Source organism: Myotis nattereri (assembly GCF_964212035.1).
Source record: "Myotis nattereri genome assembly, chromosome: 3".
NCBI classification, from domain to species: Eukaryota; Metazoa; Chordata; class Mammalia; order Chiroptera; family Vespertilionidae; genus Myotis; species Myotis nattereri.
In genome coordinates this window covers 128,318,213-128,336,777 of record NC_138077.1, presented here as the reverse complement: position 1 = coordinate 128,336,777, position 18,565 = coordinate 128,318,213, and the positions used below count along the sequence as shown (strand labels likewise).

At 40.4% G+C, this 18,565-nt stretch overlaps 1 protein-coding gene across 1 annotated transcript in view; it reads left to right on the top strand.

Annotated features, from left to right (window-relative positions):
* BLOC1S5 (biogenesis of lysosomal organelles complex 1 subunit 5) overlaps nucleotides 1–17,207 on the top strand; it is a 114,323-nt gene extending 97,116 nt beyond the window's left edge. Inside the window, exon 5 of the mRNA XM_081087242.1 lies at nucleotides 16,799–17,207. Coding sequence (XP_080943368.1) covers nucleotides 16,799–17,104 — 306 coding nt within the window. The 3' untranslated portion in view covers nucleotides 17,105–17,207. The remainder of the gene's footprint in view (nucleotides 1–16,798) is intronic.
* Nucleotides 17,208–18,565: the final 1,358 nt, after the last annotated feature.

The following is an 18,565-nucleotide window of genomic DNA, read 5'->3' as shown; positions in this document are numbered from 1 at the left end:
GGGTTGCGGGCATATCCCCAGTGGGAGATGTGCAGGAGGCAGCTGATCGATGTTTCTCTCTCATCGATGTTTCTAACTCTCTATCTCTCTCTCCCTTCCTCTCTGTAAAAAATCAATAAAATATATTTAAAAAAAAAAAAAAAAAAAGAATACTTAATGGTTTGTGCCACAGGCAAGAATTCCTATAGCTATGGTTTTCTTTTTAATCCTCACCCAAGGCCATGTTTTTATTAAATTTTAGAGAGAGAGGAAGGGGTGAGGTAGAAAGAGAGAGAGAGAGAGAGAGAGGGAGAGAGAGAGAGAGAGAGAGAGAAAGAGAGAAAGAGAGAGAGAGAAACATCGATCAGTTGCCTCCCAGGGATTGAACCTACAACCTAGGCATGTACCCTGACTGGAAATTGAACCCACAACCTTTTGTTGTACAGGACGATGCTCCAACCAACTGAACCACCTGGCCTGGACCCATAGCTGTAATTTTTTAAAGAATGTTTTAAATTGTAGTTGACATCAGGTGTATGTTAATGCCCTCTTGGTCCATCATGTTGTAGCAAATGGGAAGATTCCATTTTTTTAATATGTACCACATCTTCTTTATCCTCTTGTCTATTGATGGATACTTAGGTTGCTTCCATGTATTGGGTATTGTAAATAATTATTGTAAATAATATTGCAATGAATATGGGTGTGCATATCTCTTTTTGAATTAGTGTTTTCAATGTCTTTGGGTAAATACCCAGAAGTGGGATTGCTGGGTGATATGGTAGTTCTATATTTAATTATTTGAAGAATCTTCATAAGTGTGATTTTAATCTTTTTGATTTATTTTTAAATTTTTATGTATTTTAGAGTAAGGTGGGGGAAGGAGAGAGAGAGAGAGAGAGAAATTTGTTGTTCCACTTATTTATACATTCATTAGTTGATTCTTGTATGTGCCCTGACTAGGGATCAAACATACAACCTTGGCATTCCAGGCCTATACTCTACCAACTGAACTACTCTGCTAGGGCTAGGTGTGATTTTTATTTATTTATTTTTATTAATGCAAGCAACTCTTCTTGAAGAAAGGATCTGTTCGTTTTCAGTTGTTCTTGTTAAAAACCACACGACTGTGTGCTGAGGTGTGGGTTTCATAGTCTTATAAATCATGTTCTCAATTGTTGACACATCCTTCGTTCTCAAAGGATGGCTCTCTAACCAAGAGGCGGTTGAATATATCTGAGATTTGATCTGCTTGTTCTGAGCCATCTGAACAGCATCTGAAACAAGTATTAACTGCTCTCCTCGCCAAACATGTCTGTAGATGCATGGATGACGCACAGGGCTTTGTGGGCTTCTTCAACTCCAGCCATTCGATGCATGAGACAGTTTCCGCTGTAAATTTGTGATGCAAATGTCCTTCATTGTCTCATAGAATGCTTTAGAATAATGGCTGAAACAACAACAAAGGAAGGAGTGTTTTTGCAGTAAGTTCAGTCAATACTACACTATAAATTACTTAAACTATAAAGCCTCACACAAGTCCTGTACAGCATGTTGGTGTTAACAACCACCGTCAACTTGAGGGCCATGGAGGAAAAGGAAGCTGAGTTCTGTTTCATAATTTTTCAAAGTCACAGAATTTGTTCTTCAACAGTGACTCAGAGCAGATGGCAAGGCTTGCTGAGTATTGGAATTTTGATACATAATAGATATTTACATAGTGATTTAAGATTCTGTCATGAATGCTCCCATGTCAAAGCTAAGTAAGTTAATTGTGTGTCAATACAGTACATTCCCCCCTCACCTTATACATACTCCCACTCTGACAGTTATAAACTAATCAGTATCATCTCCAGAAGAATTTATCAGGCATCTATCATATTATTGTGCTAAGTCACCTAAAAAAAAAAAATCCCTCCAGATTTTACTTTTTCTTACTATGTGGATGGGCTTGTTTTTATATGTTGATCATTCCAATTCTCTGAAGGGAGAGGTCTTAGCAGAATGTCTTACCTCAATAGAAGCCAGGTTTACTGCCCGTCATACACATATTTTCAGTGAGGTTTTGGCAAGTGAAGGCAAGGCTTAGCTCTGGATTGCTCAGGCTTGGGTGGAGGCCACAGCCTTCTGTCATTAGTCTCTTGTGATGAGCCATCTGATCTCAATTGTTGCCAGTTCCTTGCACTGCGCAGTTCACTAATTTAATATCGAGAACTCAAAGAAATTTCAAGGTCAGAGAGGCATAAAATGACTTACTTGTTATGGGGGATCTTCAGGCACAGAGCCCTAAACACAGAATTCTGAATTGTGTGGCTCTGCCTCCCATGGGTCGGCCATCTGGAAGGCAGGTGGGCAGCCCACAGTGTCCGGGAGCCTGAGGGCTGTCTCCTGAGCCTCCTCCACAGAGCAGGACAGACCTAGTGGAGACAATACCTGCTCGCTCCATGGGAAGCCTGCAGTTTATGTGTATACATGTGAGACAAAGCTGATTTCTGTCTATGTACACTGTATTAATGTATGATTAGTGAAGAATTATTTTCCAAAATTCAGTTAATGTGGGAAAATTAGTCTTTTTTAATTTTTCAGAATGCTTACTGTGGAATAATATAGGCCCCTGTCTTATCTCAACCACTTTACCCCCAATCTAGACATTTTATTACAAACAGTTATGTTTTGAGACAGTAATATTCTAGAACAGATAGCTGATTAAAGAAAAAGTGATTTTATTGAACACATTTAGAAAAAATCATCTGAAATTTAAAGAGAAGCAAAGACAATCTTAATTACTACAATATCACCATATTTTTTCAGTTCTAAGATGCATATTATTTTTTACATGTTACATTTTCTGAACTGGATAGTATGTTACAAAACATATCTATATTTAATGTGGTCGTATTAATTTCCTTCCCCGACTTCCCCCCAAATCAGTGGCATCTTAGAATTATAGAAATGAAGAGGTCAGGAAATAGCAGAGGTAAATTTTCCCACATTTCCTCAATCTGTAATTTTCCATATTAAAGTTTAAAGATCCAGTGTTTTTCTCTTTGATTAAATGATTGTCCTTAAAGCAGTAGCCCATAGGATGGTGGTCATCCTACTCTATATTTCTTGGGTAAAATGTAAGCAAAATTATTACCCATTAGAGGCCCAGTGCATGAAATTTGTGAAAGGGGGGGGGGGGTTCCCGCAGCCTGGCCTGCACCCTCTCCAATTTGGGACCTCTTGGGGGATGTCTGACTGCCAGTTTAGGCCCGTTCCCACAGCAATCCGGGACCGCTGGCTCCTAACTGCTCACCTGCCTGCCTGCCTGATCACCCCTAACCACTCTTCCTGCCTGCCTGATCGCCCCTAACCGCCTCTGCCTCAGCCCTGCTGCCACAACTCTGTCCAGAAGGACATCCGGAATGACATCCGGAAGGTTGTTTGGCTGTCCAGTCTAATTAGCATATTATGCTTTTATTATTGTAGATTATGATATTTAGAATTCCTTATTTACTCAGAATGGTGAGAAATAAAATATAAAATGTGTGTAATCATGTGTCCATACTGCAGGCAATGTGTAAATGCTACATTTCCACCCCAAGCGGGTGTCCTGCAACTCAGTTCTGACACCAGCCACCTGGAGTTGGGGTCACACTCCGCAGGTGTCAGGGCTCAGTCTCACAGACTGCTGGTGTTTCAGACACCAGCTGAAAGTCTCAGGGCACCCCCATTTCTGCCTGAATGGTTATACGTTTAAGGTTCCCATGCCCCTCTCAAGTTTGATAACTTGTAAGAGTAACTCATAGAACTCAGGAAAGCACCATACTTATGATTGCAATTTTATTATAATGGATACAAATCATGAGCAGCCAAATAGGAGAGACGTACAGGGCCAGGTCTGAAGGGTGTGGAGACAGTGCTTCCATGCCTTACTTTGTGGAAGCAGGGGGTGCCTCCTGGCACATCATGTGTTCACCAACCAGGAAGCTCCACTGGGCCTCAGCGTCCAGAGTGTTTCCTGAGGTTTCATTGCTCCTTAGGGTTGAATAAATCATTGGCCCCGGGATTGAACTCAGTCTTCAGTGCCCCTCCCTGGAGCTTGGGCTGGTCCAAAATTCCAACCCTCTAGTCACAAGACTGGCCTTTTTGCTGACCATCCCCCATCCTGGAGCATCTGGGTCTACCCTGAGTCATCTTATTAGCATAACACAGACACCTGTCACTCTGGAAATTCCAAAGGTTTTTGAAGCTCTGTGCCAGAAACAGGGAACCAAGACCAGATACAGTGTCCGTCATGCCAGGGGCCATAATGCAGATTTTATGTGAGGTTTTTATTGGTGTCTGATGCTTACCTTTCTGCTGGCTTGCTCACAGACTGCTGAGCCTCTGCAGGATGTCTTGCTGCCATCTGCAGTTCAGAAAAGTCAAAATTATGCTCGGCTTCATTCACCCAAATTAGCTTGCCCTAAATTTTCCATAATGATTCATAGAAACCACTGTCCTCCTGGACTTTAAAGCTCCACCTCTCAGATCCATCCTTGACTTTCTCCTGTTACCAAAATTTCCTGTAAATCTTGTCTGACCACATTATTTAGATCACTTTCCAGCCTTTTTCAACCTAGGCCTTTTGATAACGTGTTGAAAAAAACCCAAAAGCAAACAAGGTGGTTAAAATCCAGATGACATTAAACTCTATACCAGCGGTTCTCAACCTGTGGGTCGCGACCCTTTTGGGGGTCGAACGACCCTTTCACAGGGGTCGCCTAAGACCAACAGAAAACACATATATAATTACTTATTGTTTTGTGATTAATCACTATGCTTTAATTATGTTCAATTTGTAACAATGAAAATACATCCTGCATATCAGATATTTACATTATGATTCATAACAGTAGCAAAATTACAGTTATGAAGTAGCAACGAAAATAATTTTATGGTTGGGGGTCACCACAACATGAGGAACTGTATTAAAGGGTCGCGGCATTAGGAAGGTTGAGAACCACTGCTCTACACACTTCTTAACTTTGTTCGTCCTCCCAGAGATTCTCATATGTTCCCGCTGGTTGAGAATTTCTGGGCTGATTTATAGTTGAATCACAAATATGATTTGGTCATCCTCAGCCTTTCTGGAACAAAGATCATCAATATTTCCAGAGAGCCTGTTCCCTGTGTCCTTGAAGGCATTTCACCTGATACCTTGCAATGCCGGTCTTGGGATTTAAACCTAAGCTAGGACTGGGTATCCTGGGCATGGCGGGGAGAGCTGGCAGACAATAGGTGATTACAGGTTGCAAACAAGCTAATATTCTTTTTCCTTTTCTCTTCTTTTCCTTGCTATCCTATTCTATAGACCCCACAAATCAAAATTCCCTGACCCACTTCTTTAGTGCATCCATTCACTCATTTGACCCTTCACGTAGTCATTCATTCAATAGCCTCTTGAGCGCCTCCTCTAGGCCGGCATTGTGGCAGCGCCAGGATAGAGCAGTGGTTACGAAAGCACAGGCCCTGTCTCTGGAATCCCAGTCTAGTGGCAGGAACAACAGGCAAGTAAACATATACAAGATCACTTCAGATTGTGTACGCGCTGTGAAAATAATATTAAAATAAGCTAAGGTGACAGGCTGGGTGTTCAGAGAAGCCCTTTCTGAGGAAGCAGCATTTCCGCCAAACCCTGAATGACTGAGGTTTTGTCCCTCTCCTGCTTCCCAGAGGCAGCCAGGGGTTTCACCTTTATTCCCACCTACAGGGGAGGGAGAAGGGAGAATTCTAGGGTCACCCTGCATGGAAGCCAGGGGTATGTAGGCCTTGAGAACATGGGGTTTAGAGACAAATAGGACCACAAAGGACCACTTGATCTTAACTCTGAAATGAGAGAAATGGAACTAAAGTTTGTTCAGCTTGAGTTTGCTCTTAGTTCACACCAGGGAAACCCTCTTTCTGGAGAAAACCCTCGCATCCTTTTCTGAAAGTTCAGTGCGAGAAAACCGCATGGTCAAGTCACTGTGTCCTCCTGCCTTGCTGCCCATAGTGTCCCCCAAAAGGCCTCGAGGGGCCCATATTGGTTTCTTGCTGCAGTGAGAGCTCAGGAATGAACCTCTCTTCCTCTGCTCTTTTAGATTCCGTGGCTCGCTTTCTCCCTCTCCTCCCTCCACTGGCTCCATAAATAAACCTTCCTTCTGTGTATTTAGGGTCGTGAGCGAGTCTATTTTCACAGCACACAAGGTCACAGTCAGCCTGAGGGCCCCCCTTGCGGAGTCCTGCATTCAGGAGTCTTGGTGGGGAGCGCACCTCTAGGGACTAATGCCAACAGGCACGGCAGTGACAGTGAAATGTGCAGAATGTTTGTGGGTAGGGAGCACTCAGCAGGCATATGCTGCCTTTTCAGAGGCAGGCAACCCCTGGATGACTGAATGCCTTGTTATGAAGTCATGCAAGGAGGAAAAAATCACTTTTGGACTGAAACCAACTGTGGGAACTTTCAACACTAAAGGCAACTTTCTCAGCTATTTTATAAGTAGCTCTGCTTTATATCCAGCTTAAAGATAGCTTTTGTTATAGTTCTTAATTGTAACTCATTTGAAATACAGCTATATCAATTTCTAGTCATCTACTTGGATTCATTGGAACAATGATATGTTTAATCCAAATGAATGTAATAGATTATAAAATACTTTGTGTACACACTTGTGTCTGAAAGGTCTGGAAACTCATCTTGGCTTCCTATGCCTTTTCCTCCACCTAGCTCACGCTCACTGTGCTCCCCACCACACTGGGCCATCACCTTGTATGGCCTGGTCAGAATATCCCTCCCTGCCTCCCTATCTCATTCGTTCTCTGAGAAATAAAAGTGGAAAGAAACAAATTAAAAGTGTTCTCACTGGTGTTTCCTAGGGATAAGTTGGGGTTCTTTACAGATGTTTCACCTGCTAACTGCTGCTACGCCGATGGCTCCACCCAGTGTGAACCACAGGGGAAGAGAAAGTCAACAGAACACTGAGCTATACTACAGCCGATTTTGCAAAGACTTCTTTAACGATCAGGAATAGCCGGCTCGTGGATAATTAAATTAAAAGTGGCCCAGAGAGAGCAATACTGCATTCAAGAGGATAACTAGTATCAGTGCAGGGAGTGGAAACAAACAAGCCAGCAATTCCCAAAGCCTCTCTATCCACAGGGCCTTAAGCCTCCGAAAACCCAGAGGCCTCTGGGATTCATTAGCTCCCGAAACTCTGTTCCGGTATTGAACAGCTCTAGCAGACGCTTCTTTCCTTTATGGAGCTGAAATTTCTCTCTGTCCCCTGGGGGAATAGTTGTGTCTGTTAGAGGGCATACAGAATAGGCCCAATTTTTCTTTGGCTTGAGAACACCATTCTGCTTATCGCTAGGTTAAACGCATTGATCTAATAGTAGTTTTCATACTAAGTTTTTTCAGTCCCCTCACCAGCCTCCTTTTCCCCTTCTGAATTCTTCCCAATTTCTCTCTGTCTCTCTTGTGCTGTTATGCTCTAAACCTCTTCTTTCAGTGCCCTCTCGCTTCTTGCTTTAATCTCGCCCTTCCCTTCTACCATGAACTCTTCTGGCCCCTTTTCCTCTGATGAAACTCTGGGGTATCCATTAGATGTTATGGCTCTCTTCCTTTTATAAAAACCACCACTTGTATTCCTAAAAGCATTAATGACATGTATGTGCAAATTGGAATACATATTCTTGGTGTAATTGGTAATTCATATGTATTTTTATATGTTTTTATTGATTTGATAGAGAGAGAGAGAAACATCGATGAGAATCATTGATCAACCTCCTACTGGGGATTGAGCCCCAAACCTGGCCATGTGCTCTGACCAGAAGTCCAACTGTGACCTGGTTCCTGGATCAATGCTCAACCACTGAGCCACACCGACTGGGCAATAATTCATATGTGTTATTCTCTGTGTTTTCATACCCAGGAAAAGCAGTCTATAGCGTAGTTGTCCTTCCAGACAGAACTTGCATAAATGCCCTATGATACAATAATGGTATTCTATGTTTATATTCAGTGCTCTTTGATTTGTTTTATATTCACTGCTCTGAAAGCTTTACATGGATATCCTCATGTAATTCAACCCTCACAAATGTACCAGATAGATGAAGCTAAGGCTTAGACCCAACATCTAGCTTTCCCAAGGCTCCGCAGCTGCTATGGGAGAGCCAGGATTCAAATCCGCCTTCACAACCACTGTGATATCCTGCAACCACCTCTGTGCTCTTTGACATGGTGTCTAATATAAATGCTTGTTGAATTACTAATAATAAAATTAATCAAAACCTACCTGGTTTCCAACTTTGCCCATTTTGAGTGTTCATCGGAATAGTTTTAAGCCAGGGATGGGGAATATCTGCCGAGGGCCATTTGGGTATTTGTAACATCCTTTGAGGACCATACAAAACTATCAACTTCAAAATTATCCTGCTATATTTGGTCAAACATTGAATTAACTCACCCCTAATGCCTCGGCAGGGCCAGACCAAATGATTTGGGGGCCTTATTCAGCCCTCAGGCCAGACGTTTCCCACCCCTGTCAAACACTCCCAAGTGTTTTTTAAGTCAATTCCCTGGGTAAAGATCTAATGATTTGGCTACATTGGTCCACACATTTATTTTTTCATGCTTATTCTTTTTTTTTAATTGTTTTATTGCTTAAAGTATTACAAAGAGTATTACATATGTCTCCTTTTTTTCCCCACCCTTGACAATCCCCTGGCCTCCCCTATCCTCCAGTGTCTTATGTCCATTGTCATGCTTATTCTTTTAACAAGGTTTGCAGTGTAATTATCACAAACACATCAAAATTGTATAAATGTGTTTTCTACTAGATGAACTGTAACAGCATGCCTGCTTTTTGTGTTTTTTGAAATAATAAAGTTTATTGAGGTATAATTTACATACAATAAAATGTGTACATGTAATCATTTGATGACTATGACAAAAATATAAATCCATGTTAACCCCATACCAATCAAGGTATAGAACATTTCCATTAAATCATAGAGTTGCCTTGTGCCTCTTTTTACAACTGGTCTCCTCTTTCCCCCACCCAAAGGCGACCAATAATCTAATTTTCTCATTAGATCTGTCTTCTATCCCTAGAACATCACATAAATAGAATCATATACACATAAATGGTATCTTTTATAACTGGCTTCTTTCACTCAGCCCACTGATTTGAGAACCATTTATGTTGTCCTGTTCATTCCTTTTTATTGTTGAGTAGCATTTTATTGTATGAATGTGCCACACTGTTTATCCATTCACTCACTGATAGACATTTGAGTTGTTTCTACTTTTTGGCTAATATGAATAAAGTTGTAAAAATATTCATAGACAAGTTTTTTTGCGGGCATATAATTTAATTTCCTTTTTGTGAAAACCTAGCTCAAGTGTGAAATGTCTGCTTAACTGCCAAACTGTTTTCCAAAGTGGTTGTATCATTTCATAATCCCGCCAGTAGTATATGAGAGTTTCAGTTGCTCCACATCTTTGTCAACACTTGGTATTGGTAGATGTTTTATTTTTAGTCCTTGTAGGGAGTGGATAATGTTTCTCTTTGTGGTTTTAAGTTGCATTTTCCAGATGACTAACGATGTTGAGTATCTTTTCATGTTATTTTTGGTCATTTTGGGGGGAGGAAGTATCTCTCCTTTTAGTCTTGTGTGTGTGTGTGTGTTGTTTGACTCATTAGTGAGTAGTAAGAGTTCTTTATATTCTAGATATGTCCTTTGTCAGATTTATTTGCTATAAGTATTTTCTCCTGGTTTGTGGTTTGCCTTTTTTATTTTCAAAACAGTGTATTTTGTTTCATTTTATTTTTGCATTAACATGTTTTTATTTGAATTGAAAAACAATCATACCTTTTAAAGTAAAAGAAGTCTCATTTGACATTGATTTTATTTTGTTTTTTTATGAATAGGATTGACTCTGCCAATTAGATTATCTGATAGGCATTTTCTGAAAACGGACTAAACCTAAATCAACAGTTCAAAAGGTCTTTTCTCCCCAGTTTTATTGAGATATAATGGGCACATAAGTTTGAAGTTTGCAAAGTGTTTATTTGATATATTTATAAATTATGAAATGATTATCACTGTAGTATTAGCTACCACCTCCATCCTGTCACCTAGTAACCACTTTCTTTTTTCTGATATTACATTTAAGATGTTAGCAACACCCAAGTATATGATGTAGTATTATTAGCTACTAGAGGCCCATTGCACGAAATTCATGCACGAGGTGGGGGAGGGGTGTACCTCAGCCCGGCCTGCACCCTCTCTAATCTGGAACATCCCTCTCACAATCCAGGACCGCTGGCTCCTAACCGCTCGCCTGCCTGCCTGCCTGATTGCCCCTACCTGCCTCTGCCTGCCTGCCTAATCTTCCCTAACTGCCTCTGCCTCCCCTGCTAGCCTGATCGCCCCAACTGCCTTCCCCTGCCAGCCTGATTGCCCCCTAACTGCTTGCTCCCCCACACTGGCCTGATCTCACCCCTAACTGCTGGCTCCCTTGCCAGCCTGATTGCCCCTAACCACCTCTGCCTTGGCCCCTGCCACCGTGGTTTTGTCTGGAAGGAAGTCAGATGTCTGGATGATGTCCAGTCCACCCGGTCTAATTAGCATATTACCTTTTTATTAGTATAGATTATCACCATGCTGTACATTAGACCTTTAAACTTATAACTAGAAATCTGTGCTCTTTAAAACAATATCTCCCTATTGCCCCTATTGCACAACACTTGGTAATCACCACTCTGCTCTGTTTGTCTGAGTTTGTCTTTTTTAGATTTCATATGCAACTGATATTATGCACTGTCTTTCTCTGTCTGATTTATTTCATTTAGCATAATGCCCTCAAGGTCCATTCAAGTTGTTGCAAGTGGCAGGATTTTCTTCTTTGATGTGGCTGAATAATATTCCATTGTACATCCAGTCTCCATATCTTGGCTATTGTGAGTAATGGTGCAATGGACATGGGAGTGCAGGGAGTGCAGATATCTCTATGAGATCCTGGTTTCAATTCCTTTGGACATATATAGCCAGAAGTGGGATTCCTGGATCATATTGTAGTTCTATTTTTAATTTTTTGAGGATCCCTCTTACTGCGTTCTATAGCAGCTATACCAATTAGCATTCCCATCAACAATGTATTAGGATTTCCTTTTTTCCACATCCGTTCCAACATTTGTTATTTCATGTCTTTTTGATGATAGCTATTCTAAAATGTTTAAACAGTTAAATCCCTGGAGTTTTGATTTATGTTTTACTGATGATTAGTGATGTTAAGCATCTTTTCATATACTAGTTCACCATTTATATGTCTTCTTTAGGAAACTCTATTTAGTTCTGCCCATTTTTAAATTGAGTTATTAGATTTTTTGCTATTGAGTTGTATGATTTCTTTATGTATTTTGGACATTCACCTCTTATCAAGTATGTGATCTATCATCATTTCTCCCTTTGTTAGGCAACCTTCTCATTCAGATGATTGTTCCCTTTGCTGTACAGACGTTTTTTAGTTTGAGGTAGTCTCGCTTGCTTATTTTTACTTTTATTGCTTGTGCTTTTGCTATCATATCCAGGAATTGCTGCCAAGACTAATGTCAAGGAGATTTTACTCTATGTTTTCTTCTAGGAGTTTTCTGTTTTCAGATCTTAATTGTAAGTCTTTAGTCCATTTTGAGTTCATTTTTGTGTGGGACATATGATAGGGGCTGAAGTATAACTGGTATTAAATAAACTGCATATGTTTAAAGTATACAGTTTGATGAGTTTTGACATATATAAACCATTGAAACCATAATTACAGTAAAAAAAAAAATAAACATTTTCATCAGCCCCAAAAGAACGGTTACTTTTGAAAAACAAAAAATTATTTAAATTACATTAATTGTGGTGGCATTGGTTAATAAAATTACATAGGTTTCAATGATACATCATCTGTATATTGCATCGTTGCCCACCACCCAAAGTCATATTTTTCTATCACCATATATTTGGCCTCCTTTACCCTTTACTACTCCCCCACCCTCTTCCCTCTGGTAACCATCATACTGTTTTCTATATCTATGAGTTTTTGTGTGTTCGTTTTCTTGTTTGCTCATTTGTTGCTTTCAGTTTTATAAATGGTGCAGGAAAATTGAAGGCCACATGCAAAAGAGTGAAACTAGACTACTGTTTTTTTCCACATACAGAAATTAACTGAAAATAGTCAAAGACCTAAATATAAGACCTAAAACAATAAATTACATCAAAGAAAACATAAGTACTAAGCTTATGGGCCTTCATTTTAGAAAGGTTTTTAGGAATTTGACCCCCAAAGACAAGGGAAGTAAAGGCAAAAATCAATTAATGGGACTCTATCAAATTAAAAAGCTTCTGCACAGCAAAAGAAACTGCCAACAGATCAAAAAGGCAACCAACTGAATGGGAGACTGTATTTTCAAACGTTTTTAATTTTGAAATTTAATTTATCAAATTTTTCTTTTATGATGAGTTATTTTTATGTTCTTTTTAGAAATCTGTGAAAATTTTTGCCTAAGAAAACAAAACTTTTCTCCTATATTTTCTTCTAGAAATTTTGCATTCTTAGCCTGTACACTTAGGTCACAGAATAACCTTAAATTAATTTTTGTTTTTACCCTACATGGATATCTAGTTGTTCAAACACCATTTGTTGAAAATGCTGTTTTTGCCCTATTGAACTCCTTTGTGATTTTGTCAAAAATTGACCATATATATGTGAATTAATTTCTGGACTCTATTTTATTCCACTGATCTACCTGTCTATCCTTACAGTAATACCACACAGTCTTAATTACGGTAGCTTCATATTGAGTCTTCAAATCAGAGTATAAAGGTCTCTAACCTTTTCAAAATTATCTTAGCTCTTCTCTGTTCTTTCATTTCTATCTAAATTTTTTAAAATATATTTTTTATTGATTTCAGAGAGAAAGGGAGAGGGAGAGAGATATAGAAATATCAATGAGAATTATTGATTGGCTGCCTTCTGCACACCCCCTACTAGGGATCAAACCTGCAACCTGGGCATGTGCCCTAACCAAGAATTGAACTGTTATCTCCTGGTTCATAGATAGGTGCCCAACCACTGAGCAACAATGGCCAGGCATTTCTATTTAAATTTTAGAATGAGCTCATTAGTTTCTCAGAAGAAAGTCAGCTGAAATTATATTGGGGATTGTGTTGACTCTATAGATCAATTTGGGAACGATTGCTATCTTAAAATATTCTATGGGCATGGTATATCTCTTTTACTTAAACCATCTCATTTATTTATTTAAATCTTTAAGTTTTTTCTAGTAGTATTTTGTGAATTTCAGTGAAGGGGTCTTGCATATCTTCTGTTAAATTTATTTCTATTTTTATAGTTTTTTATCTTATTTTACTTTTTATTTAGTGCTTTTTAGATAAAGCTAGATTTATTTCTTCTTTTTAAAAAATGTTTCAGTTGCCATTGACATTAAGTATTATTTTATATTAGTTTCAGGTGTACAGCATAGTGGTTAGACATTCACATAATTTATGAACTCATCTCCCTGTAATTCTAGTACCTACCTGGCATCATACAGTTATTATAATATTAATGACTACTAGTAACTAGAAGCCCAGTGCACATATTCATGCACTGGTGGGATCCCTCGGCCTGGCCTGCACCCTTTTATAATCTGGGACCCCTTGGGGGATGTCAGACTGCCACTTTTGGCCTGGTCCCCACAGGCCAGGCTGAGGGACCCCTGCCCCCCCCCCCCCCCCCAGTGCACAAATTTCGTGCACCGGGCCTCTAGTTGATTTATAAAATGAAATGAAACTGATTTCTGGATATTTATTTTGTATTCTACTATTTTGCTGAATTCATTTATCAGTTCTAGTAATGTTTTGGTAGAGTCTTTAGGGTTTTCTATATATAGTATCACATCATCTGCAAATAATGAGTTTCACTTCTTCCTTCCCAATTTGGATGCCTTTTATTTATTTTTTCTTGTCTGATTGCTGTGGCTGGAACTTCCAGTACTATACTGAATAAGAGTGGCAAAAGTAGAGATCCCTGTCTTGTTCCTGATCTTAAAGGAAAGGCTTTTAGTTTGTTGCCTGTTGAGTGTGATGTTGGCTATGGGTTTATCATATATAGCCTTTATTATGTTGAGGTATGTTTCCTTAATTCCCACTTTGCTGAGAGTGTTTATCAAAAATGGGTGTTGTATTTTATCAAGTGCATTTTTGCTTCTATTGATATGATAATGTGATTTTTAATTTTATTTTCTTAATGTTCAGCTGAGGACATGGAGAGAGAGAGAGAGGGAGAGAAAGAGAGAGAGAGAGAGAGAGAGAGAGAGAGAGAGAGAGAGAGAGACTTTGATGTAAGAGCGAAACATCAATTGGCTGCCTGTCATACAATTCCCAATAGGGAATCGAACTGGCAACCTTTTGGTACAACAAAACATTCAACATATAAAAGGCTTATGATCTAACCTAATTATTCTGCCTTATTTATTAAAAGTTTTATATAATGGGTTGGCTAAAATAGAATTAGTGTTTTTCCTTACGTTATATACCTAATACACTCTCTTACACAATTGTTTCAATTGCTAGGCTTGTTCTCTATGTAATTAACTATTTGAGAGTTTTTTTAATCCTTATACATAAATTAATAGTTTTCACAGACATTATTAATTACAGTATTTTATTCTTGCATAACAAACATACATTTATATATTAGCTGACTGATAGAATTTTAACCCAGAAAAAAAAAGTTTTACTTTCATTAAATGAGTATTCAAATTTTACTAATAAAAGCCTAGGTCAGTATGGCGAACCTTTTGAGCTCGGCGTGTCAGCATTTTGAAAAACCCTAACTTAACTCTAATGCCATGTCACATATAGAAAGTTTTTGATATTTGCAACCATAGTAAAACAAAGACTTATATTTTTGATATTTGTTTTACATATTTAAATGCCATTTAACAAAGAAAAATCAACCAAAAAAATGAGTTCGCATGTCACCTCTGACATGTGTGTCATAGGTTCGCCATCACTGGCCTAGGTGGTCCTCATGCCATCTTGTCGTGATGCCGTCACGCTGTCATAAGATGGCTGTGGGCACAGCAGAGTTGGGCCCAGCAGAGGCTGCTCCATGTGGCTTCTGCCAGGGTTCCCGCGGCCCTGCACCTGCCGCGGAGGCGGGACCCCCGTCTCCGGCCTACCTCTTTGGGACAATCCATCGTGGAGCCCCTGATGGATGGGTGGGGCCTACCTCTTTGGGGTGATCAATCGCGGGGCTCCTGTACTGTGAGAGGGCACAGGCCAAGCTGGGGGACCTTCCCCCGCAAGTGCATGAATTTCATGCACTGTGCCAGAACAGCCAAGGTTTCGGTGAGCCTGAGGAGGGGCGGTGAAGGATTAAAGAAAAGACAGACAAAGAGAATATAGCTGGGGCTTGATAGATCTCCTGTGCCTGGATGAGGACACAGAGAAGGATCCAGCCAGCAAGCTGAGGCTTTATTTTATAGTCAGAGAAAAACAAGGTAGTGGTCAACATAGTTACAATGTTCTTGTGAGTTTCACTTCTTTTGGCAGCACTTGCTGCATCTCCCACAGCCCATTAGCTACCCAGGAAGGATCTAGGGGGCGGCCATAAGGTCAAGCTTAATTATGCTAAGAGGGCTCTGCCCACTAAGCTGGGACTTGTTTGTGGCTCTGCCACAGGTCATCTGAGGCTAACTCTAGAGCCACTCCCTACACCAGGCCTCTAGTATTAACAATAAATTGGACTGGCATGTCTTAGCATAAATTGATGTTTAGAAATTGGAGTCACGTGGTCATTGATCATTCTCAAGGTAAGGTAAGGAAGACTGGAAATGAAGTATAATTCAGCCAACTGGACTTCCCTTTGCCCAAGGGCAAAGCTGAAGTAGAACAGCAGATCTGTGCCATTTTGAAAGCTGCAGCTGAAATTTGGCACATCATAATATTTACTTACATTTTTTTCTAAATAATTATTTACAGTGTTATATTCTGCTTTACCACTTGTTATTTTGAAGAATGTTCTTTTGAAGAATTTCTAAATAGTTTTTTTTATTTTATTTTAATTTTTAAAAAATATATTTTTATTGATTTCAGAGAGGAAGGGAAAGAGATAAAAACATCAATGATAAAAGAAAATAGTTGATCGGCTGCCTCCTGCACACTCCCTGCTGGGGATTGAGCCTACAACCCAGGCATGTGCCCTTGACAGGAATTGAAATGGGGGCCTTTCAGTCCACAGGCCAAAGTTCTATCCACTGAGCCAAACTGACTAGGGCAGTGGTGGCGAACCTATGACACGCGTGTCAGAGGTGACACGCGAACTCATTTTTTTGGTTGATTTTTCTTTGTTAAATGGCATTTAAATATGTAAAATAAATATCAAAAATATAAGTCTTTGTTTTACTATAGTTGCAAATATCAAAAAATTTCTATATGTGACACGGCACCAGAATTAAGTTAGGGTTTTTCAAAATGCTGACACGCCGAGCTCAAAAGGTTCGCCATCACTTGGCTAGGGCAATAGTTCTTTTTTAACCAAAAGTTTTTTTACTTTGTAATTTTATCATATCATGATAAAATATGCATACTTTTACCTATGATTCATTTTTATATTTTATATATTTCTTATGGACTTGATCTGTTTTCATTTTATAAATTGAGCTGTCAAGGCTAATATAAGTAGGTTAAAATGTTTTACAATAATAGGTTTTGTAAAATTTCTGTGTATTTAAAAAAATATATTTCTATTGATTTTTAGAGAGAAAGAGTAAGGGAGAAAGAGGAGGGAAAAAAAGAGAAAATTGATGCGAGAACGGAATATCGAACAACTGCCTCCTGCACACACCCCCCAGCAGGCATTGGGCCAGCATCCTGGGCAATCAGCAGCCTTTTGGTGTATGGGACGATGCTCAAGCAACTGAGCCACACTGGCCAGGGCTTCTGTGTATTTTTTAAAACAAATTTTTCTATGTACGTTTTGATACTGTTATTCATGTATAAAAAGTTCATTCCACTGTTTTCTACCTATGTTACATGCAAGTTGCTTGAATTCTCTGAGCTTTAGTTCCCTCTTTTGTAACCTAGGGTGGGAAGGCTCACTTTTATGTAGTATTTGTTGGAGAATTAAATAAAATAATTTGTGTAATGGGAAAGTGCACATTTAATACATCTTCTTTGTGTATTATGCATTTTATCAATGGCATTGTTTCTTGGTTGGTGCATTTTGAGTTTTACCTGAGATCAAATTAATATCATTATCCCTGTTTTCTTTTGGTTTTAGTACACCTGCAATATCATTCCCTATTGTTTTGTTTTATTTTTCTAATGTGGTAAGATATTCAAAATATAAAATGTACCATTTTAACCTTTTTGAAGAGTATAAATCACTGGTTTAAGTACATTCACATTTTGTGCAGCCACCAATCACCACCACCTGTTCCAGACCTTTTCATCTTCCCAAACAGGAACTGTCTCTATTAAACACTAACTCACCACTCTTCTCTCCATTCAGCCCCTGGGAACCTCTGTTCTACTTTCTGTAGCTATGAATTAGCCTCTTCTAGATATCTCATACAAGTGAAATCATACAGTACTTGTCTTTTTGTGCTTATTTCACTTAGCATGATGTTTTTAGGGGTCATCCATGATGTAGCATATATCAAATTTTTATTTCTTTTTATAGAGGAACTAGGGGCCCAGTGCACGAATTCATACACCTTGAAAGAAACTGAGCTGTGAGGCTGTGGTGGGCACAGGGGCGGTCTCAGCCCATCCTCCGCCCCCCACCCGGCCCCTCCCACCGCAGCCCCCTGTCCATTGTCTGCTGGCAGCCCCACTCCTGCCACTGCCGCTCCCTTGTGCTGACAGTGCTAGCCCTGCTCACACCCACTGACAGCGCAGAGCGATTGGGGCCAGCGCCAGCAGCGGGTGCGAGCGGTGGCTGCTGCCCCGATCACTCCCTCAGGAGCAGGGGGAGGTGCAGAAGCCCTCAGAGGTGACCAGAGTGGGCAGCTGCTGCTCGCACCCACTGATGGCACCGAGCAATCGGGACTGGTGCCGGGCACCAGCAGCGAATGTGAGTGGCAGCTCCTGTGCCAGCAGCGGGTGCAAGTGGGGCTGTCGCCGGCAGCTGGTGCAAGCGGCGGCTGCTGGCCCCAATTGCCCCTCAGGGCTTCTCCACCTTCCCCTGCTCCTGAGGGGCGATTTGGGCCAGCAGCTGCCACTTGCACCTGCTGACAGTGCTGAGCGATCAGGGTTGGCACCGGATTCTGGCAGCGGGTGCCAGTAGAAGCTCCAGTGCTGGCAGCAGGGGTGAGTGCCAGGTGGGATTGGGGCACATGGGAGCAAAGAATTTTCAGTAACTACCAGAGGCTCACCCTGATGACAGCAATGGGTGCCCCGCCTTGGTCTGGTGCCCCTGCTTATCTGCTCCACCATCCGGCTACGACCAACGCCCACCATGTTCTGCACTCTGCCGCCTGCTGCCATTGCCCACCGTGTTCCGTGCACACCCCCTGGTGGTCAG